Source organism: Furipterus horrens, unplaced genomic scaffold (genome assembly GCF_987537825.1).
Source record: "Furipterus horrens unplaced genomic scaffold, mFurHor1.1.pri manual_scaffold_3, whole genome shotgun sequence".
Lineage (NCBI taxonomy): Eukaryota > Metazoa > Chordata > Mammalia > Chiroptera > Furipteridae > Furipterus > Furipterus horrens.
The window spans coordinates 55,401,535-55,421,148 of record NW_028327173.1 but is presented as its reverse complement, the minus strand read 5'-3'; the positions used below and the strand labels follow the sequence as shown (position 1 = coordinate 55,421,148).

The 19,614-nt window shown below is 37.5% G+C and overlaps 1 protein-coding gene across 1 annotated transcript in view; it reads left to right on the top strand.

Annotated features, from left to right (window-relative positions):
- SLC44A5 (solute carrier family 44 member 5) overlaps nt 1–19,614 on the top strand; it is an 89,712-nt gene that overhangs the window by 35,407 nt on the left and 34,691 nt on the right. Inside the window, 6 exon segments of the mRNA XM_090268282.1 lie at nt 2,260–2,344; nt 6,589–6,717; nt 7,789–7,849; nt 12,469–12,592; nt 14,023–14,106; nt 17,085–17,197. Coding sequence (XP_090124408.1) covers nt 2,260–2,344; nt 6,589–6,717; nt 7,789–7,849; nt 12,469–12,592; nt 14,023–14,106; nt 17,085–17,197 — 596 coding nt within the window.

The following is a 19,614-nucleotide window of genomic DNA, read 5'->3' as shown; positions in this document are numbered from 1 at the left end:
GTGTTAATTTATTTATTTGCTCAGGTACAAATTTGAATCACATGCACCATGAGACTGTGTGGATGATATAGCTGCTTGGGTGGTAAAAGAGCCAAGGTGACTCTGGTGGAGACCTGAAGTAGCCTTGTGCATATTATGTCTGAATTTCTAAGCAGACCTTGAGCCATCTGAATTTGATGGGATTATGAACATGAAATGTGTTTGTTTTCCCCATCATTGCCTTTAACAACATTCTTTCAAATCTCTCTTCCACTTTGGCATCTCAGGTAGATTCTGTTGCTTTCTGGACACCCTCTGTTGTTTAAAAAATTCAGTGTGGTCTAAACTAAAATTTGAATCTCATATCTTCTCATCTCCCAGCTCAGGTTTTAACTTGCAAGGGAACTTAAAGTAGAAGAGAAGGCTTGGTCTACTATTTCCCTTTTCTTCCCTGTCTTCTGGTTCTAGCTCCTTCTTTGTGTTGTGAGGGATGGAAAGAGAAGGAACGTCTGTCACTTTTTTGGCCACTATCCTAATCCCAAATGGTGTGGCTACTGCAGCTAAGACACAGCTAACTAGCCATCAATCATTCTCTTTGGGGTAAGCATCGAAAGCCTGGTCCTCTCATGATGTCCAAGTGGAAGTTCTCTGGGGGAAGTCCTCACTGAATAGTGCTTTGATTTGAGATCAGCTTAGCTTGCCCTCCTCCCAACTCCTTTTGTTTCATCTCTTATTGCCAGATGAGGTACCACCAGGGTAATGCAAGCTCATTTACTTGACTGTACATCCCCCCATAACAGGCTACTTTGACACTATGCTTTTCCTGCTCCCTTGGGTTTTTCAGCTCTCTGTGGTCTCTTTGGGTTTCATTTCTCCCTGCTAACATGGGCACAGAGGGCTGACTAGTAAGTCTGCCACATGAGAAGGGTCCAATTGGAAAATGAGATGCTGGCCTGCCCTTCCCTATAGGTACCCCCAGTGTCTATGGGAGATTTCCTCAGAGCCCTCTGTGATTTGGCATTGGGAAGAAACAATCATCCTTTCAATGAGGAGAGGCTAGAAAATGCTCTTAACTGAGATCATTGTATCCTGCCATCTCCACTGTCTCCAACTACCTCATGCCCCGTGTTTTACTCATGTACATATGGGCAGGAAGGGGGTAGAAGTAATACAAGGATCTGGCCCATGTTTTTTGTGAAGAGTTTTCTTTGTATTTAGATTTCAGTCCTACTCAGTGATTCTGAGTAAGTAGATAAAAGTATTATTCAACAGCCTATTATATATTTTGCTATGTATGTAGTTATGTTAACTGAGGACTTGACAAGGTGCTGGGAACATTCTTCTCAAATGTTTAGGGCTTCCCTCAATGTATGGCTTATATACCATCTGTATCTGAATCTATTGGGGAGCATAGGGAAAAAATCTGAATTCCTAGACTCCATACCCAGAGATTTGGGCTTTCAAGGGTTGAGAACAAGTCAGGATTCATGATTTTCAACAGACACTGCAAATTTTACTGATGCATGCTAAAGTTGGACAAGCACTTCTCTTGAGTTCATGACACATTATGTTCTACCAACACCGCTGTGAATTCGGTAAGGCTGGTATTATTCCAGTATACTGCTGAGAACATTGAGATTCAAAAGTGAGCCATGGCTTGGCAAATAGCAGGACAATGCTTCACTCAATGTTAGTGAATATCAACCTGTCCTGTAACTATTCCACTAACCATAATTTTGAACACAGTGGAACTGTTACTCAATTTATTTATATAGGTTTTCAGATTACCAAAGTAATACATGTTTAGTTTAGGAGATCCATAAAAATATTAAAAATTAATTAAACAAATATAATTCCACCACTCTGATACAATAATTTATTTCTGCATATCATGTTATACCTATTTTTGCATAATTAAAATAAAGTCATATCTTAATACTCTTTAATAACATGCTTCCTAAAATTAATATGTTGGGAATTTCTCCATTCATTTAATATTTTCTTCAACATTATTTGCAATGACAATGCAGTTTTCCATTTTATGGCTGTAGATTTTTTATTTAACCAATCTCCCATTGATGGTCGATTTGATTTTTTTTTTCAACTTTTTACTATTACCAAATGTTACGCAGTTTAAAAGGAAGTTGGGAATTATATTACAGCTATCAAAAGAAAATGAAACCAATTTTTAAAAGGTCATATTATATAAAAATGTACAGGGTCTGAAATGATAATTTCTATGTTCACTAAAAAGATTATTTTATGTTGTTTTCTTAACAGGAACAAGAGCATTTTGTTTTATTTTAACCTTTTCAGCTGCACCAGTCCTTCCGTTTTGATAAACCTACAGTGCCCTACTACACAGGTAAGGCAAAAAAAAAAAAAAAAAAGAAAAAAGAAAAAACTAGCTGGTGTTGTTAGCCATTTTGACCATTCTCAGATAAAAGAATTCAGAAATTTCATTTGTGTTGTGTCTCTGTGTTGTTAAAGATGAATTTATGGAAAGTGGGAAGATATACACATGAGCTCATCTTTGTTCATATACAGAAGGAAAGAAGATTAATCATTTTAGCATCACTAAAAAGCCTTGTGATTACGTTGTCCAACCACCTAATTTTTTAAATGAGCAAACTACAACCCAGAGAACTGAAAGTTTTCTCCAGATCAGTATTACAAACAGGAAAGCTAAGCACTGGAAGTAACAAACCTCAGTTTTTCACTGGCTTAGCACAGTAAAGGCATTGTGGTCAGTGGGGACTCGCCTGCAGGTTCCCTTCATCTAGTGGCTCTGCCATCCCTTTAGCCTCCAGTATCTGCACCCAGCTGCCAGAAGAAAACAGGGAGGATTAATAAAGCACCACTGCTCTTGAAAGCCTTGGATCAGAAATGTCACATGTTGCATTCCTACTCATATGCCATTGGTACATCAGTCTTACATGTTCACATCTAGATGCAGTAAAGAAAGGAATCAAGCAAGGTAGATGTGGGCAGGACAGCCTCCTCTGCACCATGGAACAAGTGGAACAAAAGGCACAAATTTCAATGAGTAGGTAGTTGAATCTTCCAGAGTCTAACCCTCTTGGGGGCCATATAGCTTTGAAACTCTCTTCCTGTTGTGCAAGATTTAGCACCTCAAACATTTTGTCAAAAGTGTTTTCAGGTTAACTCATGAATTCTTTGGCAGTACAACTACCTCTAAAACTTACAGGCTACTGTCTTTCCTCTTTTGATTCCATGTGCTAGTAAACCACACTCCAAGATCTTTCCCAGAATTTGTTTGTAAACTAACCTTCCTTCCTTCCTTCCTTCCTTTTTTCTTTCTTCTTCATCTACCTCAAAGACTTTTGATACCTTATTTCCCTCTGAGACTAAAACCAACCTGGGGTATTGACATCTTTGTTCTGTGATCCCACCTCTACCACAGGTCTTGATTTCTACTAGAGCCACTCACTGCCATGTCAAGTCCTTGACCTTGTCAGTACCAGTAATTACCACCTTTTGTAATCTCTATTTCAAACATCTCACTGTCTGATCACATCAGTCCTTCTAACGTTGCAATGATTCTTCTCTCTCACCAGGACCTACAAATTGCTGATTCTAACCCCTTCACTGTGTCCCTCAGTCCCCTCATGCTTTCATCTCTCTCTTTACCTGACTTACACTCCATGGTCCCTCTTTAAATCACTCCTTACGTAAACCCTCAATTTTTCTATCCTCCTCACTTAGTTGTATTTCCTTGGCAAAACCTCATCTCTGGCTAAATGCAGCTCTCTGCCTATTCCATGCCTGAACCCAGGCAGCTGTGTTTTCTTGGAAAAAATCTACACAACAGTCCCTTAAATTCAGGACCACTAAGCTGGAGTGTGTCCTCATTGCTGCTGCACAACTGCACCACAGACCCCTTGTCCATTTGCTAGTTTGCTGCCCTAGGAAACAATCTCATACCTTTTCCTTTCGCCTCAAACCTCCAAGACCTCCTTCCCAATATTCATGGCAGACTGCTTTTCACCACCTGTTCTTTCTTTCAAGGAACACATTTTTTTCCCCCAGATTAGTTCAGTGACCTCCTGACTGGACTCTCTGCCTCTATCTTTGGCCCCCAAACCCCAACCCCTTACAGTCTTTTTTCCACCCTGCAGCCAGTGTGATCCTGTTAAATACAAGTCACTATGTCTCTCCTTTGCTCACCGCTGCCCCTATGACTTCCCCAGTTAACTCAGATTAAAAGCCAAAATTCTAACAATGACCTACAAGATCCCTCACTGGCTGTCAGACTCTGAACACATAGGCTATTGCTCTCCCCCTCATCACTGCACTTGGATCCGACTGGCCATTGATTTGTCTTCAAAGGATCCAGTAAAGCTCCTGCCTCAGAGCCTTAGATTTTGCTCTCTCCCTGTCTGCATAGTCTTTCTTCAGGTGACTATGGCTTGATCACTAGTCTTCTTCAAGTCTTTCTTCAGATGTTACCTTTTTGGTGAGGCCTTCCTTGACTACCTAATTAAAATTAGAATCCCACTCAGCTTTCATTCTCCATCCTCCTCTCTAGCTTTATTTTTCATAGCATTTATTACCATTTTATAACAAACAATTTTATTTATTTATTGTTACCTATTTCCCCCTACTAGAAAGTAAACTGCTTGAGGGCAAGGGCTTTTATCTGTTGTTGTTGTTGCTGTTTTTCACTATTGTATCCCCAGTCCCTAGAACAGGCTCAGAATAGGTGATCAATAAATATCTGGGAAGGAAGGAAGGAAGGAAGGAACGAAGGAAGGAAAGGAAGGAAGGAAAGAATATCTTCCTACTTCCAGTCTTAGAATTTTTCTGCTATACTATACAAATCTATCATCCCCATGATGAAACAAAAAAAATAAATCCCTGTACATTATGCTCTTTTGTTGTTTCATAAATTATTTATTGGATCATTCTTTCTTTATAACAAGTATAGTGTTTTAACCTTCAATGTAACTCTCTTCCACTCACCAAATTCTAATTTGTAGTGGAATGTTAACCCTATATGAATTGAAATAAAAATACTGATGAGGAACTACATAAGTGCTGCTTTGTGGTTACTCAAAGAATCAAAATTGAAGCAGAATACATTTTAGCTGCCAATAATGCAGACTTAACTTTTATTCTACCAGGCAATAGTTTATCTACTGATTAAAGCCATATTTTTATGTATTATTATTTTTCTGTTAACTGTCAGCATGGTCCAGACATGTGTCACACACATTTAAAGGACAGAGTGTGATCAATTAGGATACTCAACCTCAATGTGACCTTCATTTTTGGCTAATCGTATGCTGATTGCACCTAATCAGCATCCTATTTGAAGTGAACAAATTGGGCAGATAGACGGAGAGAATAAAGAGCAGTTGCTATGTTGTTTTTTAACAGCTCATTTTGAGTTTGGAATGAAATTTAATGTCCTTCTCTTTAACAAACCACTTTTACTCATACTGTGTACCATTTTAATTACTCTCTTTTGTGTGTTGTATACATAGGACTTTTATATCTATAGTATACATTGTATGTGTATATATTTGTAGGTATAGAATCATCATCATCCCAACCCAATAGTTCCTACAATCATTTAAAACCTGAGAAAGCATCAATATTTTCAGTATTCACTTTTACAAATTTATTTAAATGTATGCAATAGGGGAACAAGTTTAGTTATCTTTCAAAGCTGTTTAGTAAATTATCAAAGTCGAAATGTATATGCAAGAATTGACTTAAGCTTTCATGACTTAATACGATATTTTTTTCCCAAACAAAAGCAAAACCAGTAGAATGCATCTTTTCTGGATCTGCTTTCACTCTGTGGAGTTACTAATTGGATTTCAGTCACTCCACAATGGCTCTGTGGACTAGCAAAGGGATCTGGTTTGGCATTAATAGGTCCCCAAAGTTCGTTAATATGAAGTAATTGTTTGGGTGACCTCTCTGCCCACATTTGCCTAGTGCTGCTAAAAGACTATAATATGATTGATGGTCACCAATAAAACATCAATTATGTTTTAAGAATTGTTGAGAATTCACTGGAACTGATAGTTATTAGTGACATACATAAGCTATTAATGTTTGGAATTTTTTAGATCATCATTTTATTCAAATATAAGAAAGGAAGCAAGATTCTAGCCCTGAAAATGCATACACTACATAGGCAAAATTGGTGAAATCTGAAAAAAGTTAATGGATTGTAACATAATCAATTTCCTGGCATGTGATTGTACTATAGTTATGCAAATTATTACTGTTGGGAAAAGTTGGGTGAAAGGTATGTGGAATCTGTTACTTCTCACAGCTGCGTGTAGGTCTACAATTATCTGAAAATCAGAAGTTAAAATATGCGTAAGTCCATCATTGTACAGCATCTTATTGTTTTAACAGAACATCAATATCAAAGGGCAAGGAATAGAGACCAGTAACTAGTATATGAAATTTCACTTTTTACAATAAAACTAGAAAGTTGATTTAGTCTCTTAGATGGAAAATGATGCTTGCTCTTTATCATGATGGATGATTTAGAAGTCTAACCTTGTAGATACTTCCTTGGTTTGTTCAGTTCAATTGTTCCCACCATTGTGTTCCTTTCTTTCACAGATCTGTGTCTCCAAGTGCCCAGAAAAATTTTTAACTTATATGGAAATGCAGTTTCCATACAAAAGAAATAAAAACTCTTGGCCATATTATAGCCAGTTCTGCAAGTCCCCTATTACTCAGCCTGCAAAGGTATGTGTATTTAAGTTTATAAATTTAGAAAAAAATAATTTTGGTTTTAATCTGAAGTATAATATGAGCATTTATAACTGGAAAAGCTGCTAAATCTAGGAAATGATTACTAAATGTACCATTCCATTAAAACCATGTGTACAATTGTCTGTATACATACAAAACTACAAATACAATTTATAGCGTATCATTTTGTAGACTTGGGGGGTTATGCAAGATGGTTAAGTCTGGTAAGTTAGCTTCAATTCTTCTCTGAAATAAAGAAATTTTCTACTTGGATGGATGTGTTTGCTGTCAAGAGCTAAGAGCTTAGACAGAAAGTAGTATGGCGATTACCAGAGGGAAAGGCATGTGGGAGGAGGTGGGAGAGAGGGGGTAAAGTGAGAATAATTGGTGCTGGAAGGAGACTTGGCTTGAGACAATACACAATACGATATACAGATTGTGTATTATAGAATTGTGTACCTGAAACATCTGTAATTTTATTAACCAATGTCACCCCAATACGTTCAATTAAAAAAAAAAAGGGAGAGAAGAGCTAATGTCATTTGCAGTCACCATTTCATTAATGTGGTGATGAAGCCCAATGGCTATTTAGTAACAAGTACAATTTTACTTCCACCTCCACTTTCATAATTATTAATTTTTAAAAATCCCCAAACTCTACTTTAGGTTTAAGACTTATGAGGGAATTCTAAACCTTAATTATATTAATTAGTATTAATGGTTTCCAAATTAGAAAAAAAAACTGTTGTTTCAGAAGAAATTTAAAGATTAGAGACTCAGGATGTGACCAAGATGAAGATACAGACTTTCAAAGGTGTGCCTTTGTTTCCGAAGGTCTGGTTGTATTATTGTTGACTTGATTGAATTGCACTTAGGGCATTTAAGAGCATTTGTCAAATAAGTATGTGGGTGAGATAATCTTACAATTAGTTTTATTAGGATAGTAATTTGGAATAATGAGGTTATTATGCAACTGAATTTTTAAAGGACAAAAATTTTTATATTGAGGGTAAAAGTTGTCTTCACAGCCTTTGAAATGTTAACATACTCTTCCTTCCATTTTAGTCTCTCTCACAAATAGTAATGGATGATGATTGTCCAACAGCGATTTTTCCAAGCAAACCTTGTAAGTGATTATTATTTTACTTTAGAAACACAGACTCTAAGAAGGAGTTATTTAATTCAATTCCCTCATTCCACAATGGATGAAACTGAGGCCAAGAACAGTGCTATGACTGGCCCAAGATCCCAGAGTTAATTAGGAAGGAAGCCAAAGCTAAAGCCCAATGCCCTCACACTAGCCAGGGATATTTCCGTTGGAGTTATGTGCATTTGCGGGTTTTGCCGCATAAATACACATAAATAAAAAGACTAAAAATTGATTTTTGAAAGCCCAATCAGATCAATCATTTGGTGCTCTATGAACTCACATAAGCACACACAGATATATACTCTTAAACACTGGCCCCAGAATTCAGACAAACTGTTTGTTCAGAAATTGTTTGGGGAGTGAGGATAGGTCCATATACTTGTCTTTATAATTTGAAATTTGAAATATTTATGTGTCTCCTGGAAGAATCAATATTTTATATCCTTAAAATTTATAAACTATTTAACTGTGTTTAGAAGAAAATGAAATAATCACTCATTTTTCTTCTTATGATTTAATTCCAACTATAGAGAAAAACTTTACATAAAGATATTCACTACAATGTTATCCAAAAAGACCACCTCAGAAAAAAAGGAAATTGAAATTCTCTGATGCCCAAGAGCAAAAAAATGTTCAAATGATTCATGATATATTCATTAATGAAATATTTTAGAATTATTAAATATAAATATTATATAGTATTATAATGCTAAATAAAATGCAAAATTTTATATACATTAGAGTGACAAGCATATGTAAATTAAAATAAAGAAAAAAGTATTCAAAGAAAAAGACTAAAAAGAAATACGCCAAAATATTAAGTGGTCGTTTTGGAGGAAACAAAACACTGGGTATTTTCTCTTTTCTTTCTTCTTTTTTCATTATGTTTCTCCATTTTTCTACAATGACTGTGTATTTCTTTTAAAATGGAAGAAAGTCAATATTCATTCATCAGAGTTGAGCAGAACATCAGGTAAAAACTGAAGTAGCTACCACCAAACACAGTGTCTCATGGGTTCCCATCACTCTCCTCTGGGTCATTAAAGACTCAAACGAAGGTGTAGTTTTTGCAAGCAATTGTATTTTACCAGGAAGAACCTAGGCAGCAAGTGTCTGTAGCCAAGAACAGTGTTACAAATGTTTATGCAAAAAGGTAAAAATGACTCAGTCACTGAAAATATAATAGGTGTAAGAGTATAAGTCCTAGTCCCTGTCCTTACAAGTCGTCGTCGGCAGCCGTCCGTCTCGAGAGACGATGGTGTAACTTCTTAAGAGTCTATCTGCACCGCCGAGAATGGCTGTGCAGTCCGACTCGGGAGTGACACGGTATCTGTCTCCTCCCGTGTTGAATCGACATCTTGCGATGACACTGTAGTGTCCTCTCCAGTGAAGCTGAAGCTACAGAGCCTCGAGAGACGATGGTGTAGCTTCTTAAGAGTCTATCTGCACCGCCGAGAATGGCTGTGCAGTCCGACTCGGGAGTGACACGGTATCTGTCTCCTCCCGTGTTGAATCGACATCTTGCGATGACGCTGGAGTGTCCTCTCCAGTACAAGTACAGTTTGGTTAAATGTACATGGGTGATACATAAATGAATAAGGCGTAGTCCTTCACAGTCCAGTGAAGGAAACATTAAGGTAAACATTGCAATCAATGTGTATTCCCCCTAGTGCATGATTAAGTGTAGTTACTTAATTGGATAGTATGCAGCTAATAAAATTTACTCATAAAAGTTTATAAAAGAAAATGAATAACAGTATAAAAGAAAAAATAAAACAAGGGAGAACATTGCAAGTAATGTATGGTTATAACTCAAACAGAAAACATTTTTGTAGGGGAAAGACTGAAAGGAAATTCACCAAAATATAGTTCACTGTGGGTGGTAGAACTATGTATATTTTTGTATCTTCCTTCGTATCATCTCTATTTTCCAAATATATGACGAACATATTTAGGAATTAAGGCTAACAGATTGGATGAGTTATCTCCTGGAAATAAAATGTAGAACAAACTGGGGGATTTGTAGGTGAGAACAGTCATGTTTAAGGAATGGGAAGGGGAAGAGTGCACAGAAAGGTAGAGGGTGGGCTGGAGAGAATCTGGACAGGAATCTGGGCAAGGAAAGAGAGTTCTGAAAGGCAGGGATTGTCTGCCGTGTCAAAAACTCAGAAAAGTTAATTCATTCAACAACAAATACTTACTGAGTTCCACAATATACCCGGCACTGTGCTAGGTAATGGGCTCAAGTGGGCCAAAAACTGAAAAATATTTGTAGGTTTTGGCAATTCAGAGATCTTTGGGGTCACTGGGAGGACAGTTTCCTGGAGTGGTGGGGACAGAATATGATTGGGTTAAGAGGAAATAGAAACAGCTGGTAGGGACTACTGAGTCAATTATGCCAGGGAATGGGAAGGGGAAAGAAAGGGAGGTTAATGGAAGTGCTCCAGAGGATGGAAATGGGTAGACAAGAGATCACTTTCAGCTAGGAAAGTCAGGAAAGTCTTTATAAAGACATATTTTTTTCCTTTCTTTGTCAACTGCTTTAATATGTTCAGGTCCAACTTCTGTATAAATCCTTACAAATCTGTGATGCTTTGTTGCGTCACCACCTTCTGGGGAACTTCCAAGGTAAAATCTGAAACCATCTCCCATGTACAGAGGGCAGAGACTGAAGGTTGGGCAACCTCAAGATGAGTTTTCTGCACCAAGTGCCAAATTTTAAAAGTTTACTTATAGGTGCTGATCAGAGAAGGAAAACTCTGACTCCAAAAAACCTCCGCTGCCTTGCGGCATACCTCTTCAGGGGAAAGGCTAAGGGAGTAAACCCCGACAGAAAATCCGGAGCCGGAGTCCCTAAGGCGGTTTGACGTTGTAGTCAACACCGGCAACTCCTGCGGCGCACCTGAAGCCAAGCTGTATCGACTCCGTCTTTCCCTTGGACCCTTCAGCTGCGAAGAGAGGGGGGGTCTGCTGCATGGGCAACAGCAGACCCTCCATATTACCCTGCCCAGGCTCTGTAGCTTCAGCGTCATCGCAAGATGTCGATTCAACACGGGAGGAGACAGATACTACCATGTCACTCCCGAGTCGGACTGCACAGCCATTCTCGGCGGTGCAGATGGACTCTTAAGAAGCTACACCATCGTCTCTCGAGACGGACGGCTGCCGACGACGACGACGACGACGACGACTTATAGGTGCTGACTGGGGTCAGTCACAGACACAGGAGGTCTTAACAGGGTTTTGTTACATACCCACTCCAGACACTCTCATCACTGTATTTCTAGCTCAAGGTGGTGTCCTTGGGCAGCTTCTAGCTTAGAAAAGGCAAGTAGAGAGCATACTTCAAGCACAGAGGACAGAGTAGGGAGACTGTAATTGCCCTGGTCCAGCTAGTGGTTCAAACCAGAGGTCATATCTTTTTGATGACCTTCCCCAGCATTCTATCCTTCGTGGCTATGATAGTCCTTTTGCAATGTGCCCTGAGGAGTCAGCAAGGGGTTTCACCGGCATGGAGGTGGTGCCTCTGGTGCTCATCTGGCAACATATAAAATATGTTATGTATTTACATATGTTATATTTTTATCTATATTTGGCAGGTGGGTACAAAAACCTACTTGTCTTGCAGTTGCCAAAACAAGCCCCATACATTCCCTTGCTTATTAAACTTGCCCCTTCCAGTCTGGAGTAGTCTGCCTTTTTCTTCAGTCTCTCCTTGCCCTCCTTGTTTGGGGCTCATTTTAAACTTATACCCAGGAAACTCCCACCCTGACTTATGAGTAAACATGCTTCCTATAAGAAAAAAATATAAAAATGATCTATTTCTGATTTCTTTTCCCACTTTATTTAAAATTGGGGTTTAAAGTATTTTTAGCAATACAGATTTGCAAAAGAACAAGGATTCTATTTCATCAAAATAAGCATACAGAAGGTTGAACAATGAGTTAACTCTTCTCAGAAACTGTGCTAGGCTACAAAGCGTGGGCCATTTTTGATAGCTTTAGTATTTCCATTTCCAACCACTCTTACAAACCATGTAAATGAGAAAGGTAGAAGGAAGACATTATTGAGGCTTTACCAATAAAAATTTTCTCATCTTAGTAGTACCTAAAGTTTGAACTGGTTTTTATTTCCCAAGAATTTTTTTACTAATATCTAACTTTAAAGGTTTCAATCAAGGGGTAACTAATCTTTAAAAATAATAATAATAATAATAATAACAAAGCTAAACTCATCCAGTCATACAAGTACATTAAAAGGCTACATTTGTAGCCTTTTAGAAAATGCATTTACTTGACAGATACGTTATCAGTATTCTTCTTTTAACACCTGTGCTGCTTCTTGCTTTATGAATGTACCAGATATGAAGTAATCAAGTTTAGAATGTAACTTCGGATTGTCATCGTATTTGCTTTCTGTGTCAATCTTAGAACAATTTTCTGATCATCGAATAATGGGCAATTATTTATACTGAGCAATTAATACATTGCCTAGCAAGAACTTGGTAATAAGTAACTGAAAGCTTAACAAAGGGAAGATAGCTTTGTTAGGAAAGAGTAGAAAAGTGATGACCATTATTTTATTTAATTTTACAGTTCTCCGGAGATGTTTCCCTGACTTCTCTACTAACAATGGCACTTTAACAGTAGGAAATAAAACAACATTCGAAGATGGGAAAGGAAGGACAAGAAATGCTGTGGAACTCAGGGCAGCTGCAAAGTATGTTTGTTTACATTCCCATGTTCGGTTTTGATGCATCCCATTATTGAGCCCAAGACTAAAGCTTCCATTAGGTGTCATACAGGAAAAATTATGTATTATGAAATACACACATCACTGTGGATTGGAAAGCTTGGTATATGTTCATTAAGAAAAACATTGGAAGCAGAAACCAGAACAATTAGAAAGAACAATTATGTTTTTCAAAATGGTTCAAACTTTCATTATCATTAGGTATAGAAATGAGACATCAGGAAATGTACGAAAAGGTCATCACATAACTTGCTTTTGGCATAGACATAATTTAAAGAAAAAACTGTGCTTTTAAAAGCACCATTTTAAAAATGTGACTGAAATCAGGAAACTGCCAGTTGTTTCAGAGGGAAAGGGTCGTAAGAGAGGTGAGACGACCATGGCAGTGCTGTTTCAGTACTGGATCAAATTCTGCATACTAACTGCAATGAAGTAAATCTACTCTTTCCACAGGCTGGACGCATCATGACATTTCGTATTATTCGGAAATGTAATTCCCAGGGTGTGCACACGTGTGCACAAACATAAACACACAGAGTATCATTGCATTGCTCACTTATTGAATTAAAAATGAAATATAAAGATATCCTAAAAGGTAATTTCTCTTTCTTGAAAGACTTTAACAGCCCCAATAGAACAGTGAAGTTCCTGCATTTTTATAATATAATATTAACATGGACAGATTTCACAAATATAAAGCTGTATGAAATAATGCAAGTACAATTCCATTAATAAAAGAAAATTCAAAAGCAAGCACCACTTAGTTAAATTACCCCGTGATGTTTATATAAAAGGTAAAACTAATACAAAATTAGGAAGTTATTATCACAAATGTTGGGATGTGGTCCCTTTGGGGGAAGGGGAGGTACTCTAACTGGAGCACATTGGAAAAAGTATAACATAGTTGTAGTGACATAAGTGTGTTCACTTTGATCATTCATCAAGCTGGATACTAATTAATGATTTATGCACTTTTCTGCTTGTGCCCCATTGTGCCTCCCTGCTACAGAGTTGTCAGAGGTTTAGGAAAGTGAATTAATGATAATGTTCATTCTTAATGCTATGGATTTTGTAAGTTAAACGCTGATCTTTACATTTAAATTCATTTCATATAGTGAGCCCTCTGAAATACTGAGGGCATGTCACATATATTAGAAAAGGATCTGTTTACCATTCTTGAAAGCCGTGTTCCCTAATGTGTGTAGATATGGCCACCTTTGTAGGTTTACCAAAGTGACATTTCATGAATTGTTGTGTCCAGGAAAAGAGTCACACTGATAAATGGTTTCTAAAAATATGCTTTGAACAGCAGCTTGCAAAATTCCTTTTATCATAACAAGAACATGTCTGCTTAGTGGTAGTCAAAAGATAATTGATTTTTTCTTCTTTGAATTCAGAAATATCAATAAAATCCTTGATGCAAAGGCAATTGGAATGAGAGTGTTTGAAGACTATGCAACAACTTGGTATTGGATTCTCATGTAAGTGAAAACATAGATGGTTTTTCCCCAGGCTCATTCTGATTTTATCTTTGTAGAACTCTTTCTTCGAATTTCCTACGTAATCGTGAATTCAAGTTTGACTCAGATCTCAGTTCCTGCCATTTTCTTTTTCATATAGAATAAAAACGGAACAAAGATATTTGGAAGTATGCCTAGTGTTAAAAGAAAGTTATGACTATAAATTTTAATTGTATTCATTAAAATACTCAAAAACATATACCTCAAGTTATGTAGGGGCAGAATCTGTGGTATGTTTGCTTCCCGTCACATGTTATAGTGGTTACAGTGTTATTTCTCTGGTCTGTTTTCTCATTCGTTCTTTATTGACTTCCAAGAGATTATTCTTAATTTTTTATATGACCCTTTCACATAATGCTTATTATCATCATCCACAAATATCACTGTACTTATGAAAAAATATATGAAGAGAGGAGGAAGTCAAAATTTTTCAGAAATAAGATTTGTAGTCCTGAAACTACAGTTGCATACTGGAGAAGATACATGTGTTTATATATCTAAGGATGTCATTACTACCTTCTTGTGTCTTAAAAGCATCTATGGTTTCTTTTTGATCAGAGAATAAAGTAAAACTTCATTAGATACTTACAAGACCATTTACAACCTAACCCAACTTATTTTTTCAGGTTCATACCCACCCATGCTTTTTAATTAACCCTGTGTTCTAAAGACATTAAATACCATGCTCATGTTTTTGCACGTTCTGTTCTCTTTCCTAGCATTATCATTTCTCATGCCCTAGGCAACTTTATCTCATTATTTAAAATCAGCTTTAATGTCACTTATGAAGTCTTACTTGACATCTGCAGATATAATTAATTATTCCTCCCTCTGTGTTCCTCATACCCGTTGCGCATGTACACACATCATATACACACATGCATACCTATTTTTTACATAACACCTGCATTTTGTGTTTTACTTCCTTGACTCTTTGCCTCTGATAAACTTTGAACTTTCTACCATGGTAATTATGTCTAATTCATCTTTATTTTCTTAACTCCTATTATGGTTCTTGGAACATAGAAGATATATTGAAAACGTCAGGTCAAGCAACATTTATAAAAACACTAGGGGAACAAGATAGATATATTTAACTTTTAGATGCTTTAGAGTCAAACTGTGTGTAAAGTACTAGTGAGTAATTTTTAGATCTGTAAAACTAGTTTTATGATAACTTAATCCTTTGTCCTAAACAATTACAGTAATTATTGTCAGTGCATATCAGGATTTCAGGATATATCTCCATAGCAGAGATTGTAGTCTATATTTGACAGTCAACTGGCTCATCTACTGTCAGACCCAAATAGCACTAGATAATTTCCATGTTTCTTCTTTTATTTGGTTTTTCCACTCTTGTCTGAAGACGTATGCATTACGATAGACTCTCTTGCACACATCACTCCTAGCACACACACGGAACCCTCTTCACCCTCTGGCACCACTCATACCACTGGAACATAAACACTTTCCTTTATTTTCAACTCTTCTGTTCTCACGTATTTAATGAATATAAAACCACTGATATGCTGTGACTTCGTTCATTCAATTAGAATTTTTATGCAATAATTTAAAATACACAAAATAGACATTATATATATTCTCCTCTGACCTTTCTAAATGTTACTCTTGGACTGCACCATAGAATAATCTTTCAACTATATTGAATATTTAAACACTAAAGTATTTGTGATTTTTAAAAGGAAATGGCTTTGGAACTTAAAAGCATAGGTTCTTCAAGACTAGGACCAGAGAAGTTACTTTGATACCATGCTGTTATCAATACAGTGACAGTAATTACTAAGATTTTGTTTGTTTGTGAAGGTGGAAGGACATATATGCACGACATACAGACATAGTAGTATGGTGATGGTCAGAGGGAAGGGGGTGGGGACTGGGTGGGGGTGGGCAATGAGGTGGGGATGGGGTTATCTGTAATAGTGTAAACAATACAAATGAAAAAAAAGAAAGATGAAAGAAAAGATTTTGTTTGTAAAGATAACACTGGAAGGTAATAAAGTCAATAAACTACCAGGCTCTGTCTGTTGCTATGTTTGGAAACTTGCAGAAAGCACCAGAGGTGTCAGTTCTTAAAAGAGTATCAGCCAAATTTCCAATCTTAATGAGTTCTCTTTGGTAAAATTACTTAAAGAAATCCAATATGACTTTAGCCTGGGTGTAGTGGGGTAAAAGAAGTGTCTCTACTAGCTCATTCAAACGCCAGGAAGAAATTAAAACAGAAGGACAATAGTCATGCTGTTGATTGCTTGATAAAGTAATAGCCCAAGAGACACAGAAGTGATGTTATTGTTCCAAATAATGGCCTACAGATCACTGGGAACTTGAAATAGATATCTGGTGACATCAGACGTTACAAACTATTAGAGGTAATTAGACCATAGTCAAAATGACTGAAAAATCCTGAGTTCAAGATCTGTGTGGGGCAGATATTTTTTTCCTGTCTTTCTATGCTAAGAACCTTCTCTTAATGCTAGACAGTTATTTTGCTTAAAGCTTCCATTAGTCACCAGGTAGATAAAACAGCACAAATTCATCATAGATAGGTTTTACAATTTAACACTTACTGGGTAGGTGTGAAGGGAAGAAAATAGAACATGGCAACTGTGGCAGATAGACCAGAATTGTAGGTTGGAGAAATTGTGTCTTTCCTTGGACAATGATTGATACAGGATTTTACTTTACCTTGGCATGTGAAGATGAGTCATGTATGAACTCCCTGATGGTCCTGCTGTTTCATGCAAAGTCTTAACAGAAACTGTTGTTTGTACTTTTTTAATGTTATAACTGTTTCTATATCTAGGTAAAATAAAATAATCTGAGAATTACATTTAAGAGAAAAAAAAGTGTTGCCTTGCTGTTTTCATTATGTTATGTTTAGCATATTTGACCCTGTGTTTGTTTTGTGTTTTTTCCACTAGTGGCCTGACAATCGCCATGCTCCTCAGTTGGATGTTTCTAATACTCTTGAGGTTCACAGCTGGATTACTCTTCTGGGTTTTTGCTTTGGGTGTGATTGGAATTATAGGTTATGGTATGTATTACCCCTCTAAATACACCAAATATCAAAATTTCCTTCTTCTTTTCAGTTGCCATTGTCAATGAGCAGAAAGCATTTTCTTGTAGTGAATTTAATTATTCTTTGCTCCCCCCAAAATGGGTTAAATGTAAAACAATTATTTAATTTTGCGTATATTGTCTCTATAACTTTTTTCTTCTTTATCTTAAAAAAAGTGCTTTCAACATATTATACTTTTTTGTTAGCAACCTTTGGTGTCATGTTTCATGGGTATTGAGTTGGAAGTAAAAAGAATCCCTTTAAGGTTAATGAAAAACATTTCAGACTTCTTTTATTCCTTTAACTTTTTATTTGATCAAAGGCCATGTTAGCATAATTACAGAAGTGTTAACTATTTTTCTCTTTCAAGTAAGTACCTTTAATCAAGGTATTGTCACTCACATTAATACTTGGCCAGTACTTCATAATGATGTATCACCCTCTAGAGGCAAGCATTCTGAATTACACTTATTAAGTGAGACTCAATTGTATTTCAAGGTTGAAATCTAAGCACTAACTCAGGCCCCCCAAAAGCAGTATGAGTACAGTTCTTTAATAAATGCATGGGCGAATGTAGAAATGTTTAAGAGGTTTCTATTCAGAAGAATGATTTCCCTACAACACCATTTGAATTGAAATGCAATTTATGGTGGCAGACACAAAAAATAAAAATTTCTGATTTCCAGTCAAAATGATGCTCGCCTCCTCCCACAACCACATCAAAATTACAACTAAAATAGAGAACAACCATCACTCAGAACCATCAGAAATTGAGTTGAACAGAAGTCTGTCTGACAATTACAGAATTAAAGAAACGACATCCATCCAGACCAGTAGGAGGGGTGGAGACACGGAACAGGCTGGTCCCATATCCATGTATGGTGAATAAATATTCAGGAGTGATATCTCAGGAGTGAAGAGTCCCAGCCCCACACCAGGCCCCACAGCCCAGGATTCCAGTGCCAGGAAGATAAGTCCTCACAATTCTGGCTGAAAAACCAGCAGGGATTGAGTCGGTGGAAGAAATTCCTGGAGCCCCAAGCAGCTCCTCTTAAAGACCCCCAAAATAGACTCACCTACTCAGACTCACACCCTCTGAGCTCCAGCAGTGGGTAACAGCTTGAAAGGTGCCAGTGATATATAGGGAGGGACTGAAGCATCTAACATCAAGGTGAGCAGAGGTTGTTGTCATTTTTCTAAACCCTCCCCCCCGCACAGAGCTGACAAGCTGGTGTCATACTGAGACTCCATCAACCTGGCTAACACTGTTTGCCCTGCCCTAGAGATCCCTGAGATCCTCCCCACACAACTTATGGGCCCACCCAAGCTGCTTTTCCATATGAATGGCTGGCCTTGATCCTTGCTTCACAACTTCCTAATTCTCTCAAACAAGCAGCAACCAGCCTCAGTGAGCCCGGGGTCTAGCACTTGCAGCAGCCAGCCTGGCTTTACAGCTTGGCTTCCCTAGGAATTTCCAAGCCCAGTTCAAGTAGCAGCCATCAGATTGCTTTATAGTTCAGGCAGGGTGGCACCAGGCAGAACGCAGGTGAGGGCTGACCTTAGCCTGCACACCCAGTGGGCAGCTACAGACCATGTTGGGGCACCACCACCCTTTCCCTGCACAGCTGATCCTCCACAGAGTGCAGAGAGTGGTGGTCAGTGGTTACAGCCATTCCTTGCTGCTGACTGGCCTGGGTAAATCCCTCCCATTGGCTTGCCAACAGCAATCAAGGCTCAACTACAAGAAGAAGGTGTACTCAGCCCACACCAAGGGTGCATCTTGAGTATCCAGGATGGGGAATAGGGGAGGCTGTGCCACTAGACCCTACAGGACACCTACTACATTAGGCCACACTACCAAGACACGGAATCAAATGAGGAGACAAAGAAACATGGCCCATATGAAAGAAGAAATCAAAACTTCAGAAAAAGTTAAACAAAATAGAGATAAGTAATCTATCAGATGCAAAGTTCAAAACAATTGTTATAAGGATGCTCAAGGAACTTAGTGAGGACATCAGCAGCATAATAAAGATCCAGTCAGAAACAAAGGATATACTAATTGAAATAAACAACAATTTACAGGGAATCAACAGTAGAGTGGATGAAACTGAGAATCAGATCAATGACTTGGAACATAAGATAGCAAAAAACAAGCAACCAAAAAAAACAAGAAGAAAAATGAATTTAAAAAAAATGATGATAGTATAAGAAGCCTCTGGGAAAATTTCAGGAGTTCCAACATTTGCATCATAGGAGTGCCAGAAGGAGAAGAGAAAGAGCAAGAAATTGAAAATCTGTTTGAAAAAATAATGAAAGAAAACTTCCCTAATTTAGTGAAGGAAATATAGACTTACCAGTCCAGGAAGCACAGAGAGTCCCAAACAAGATGG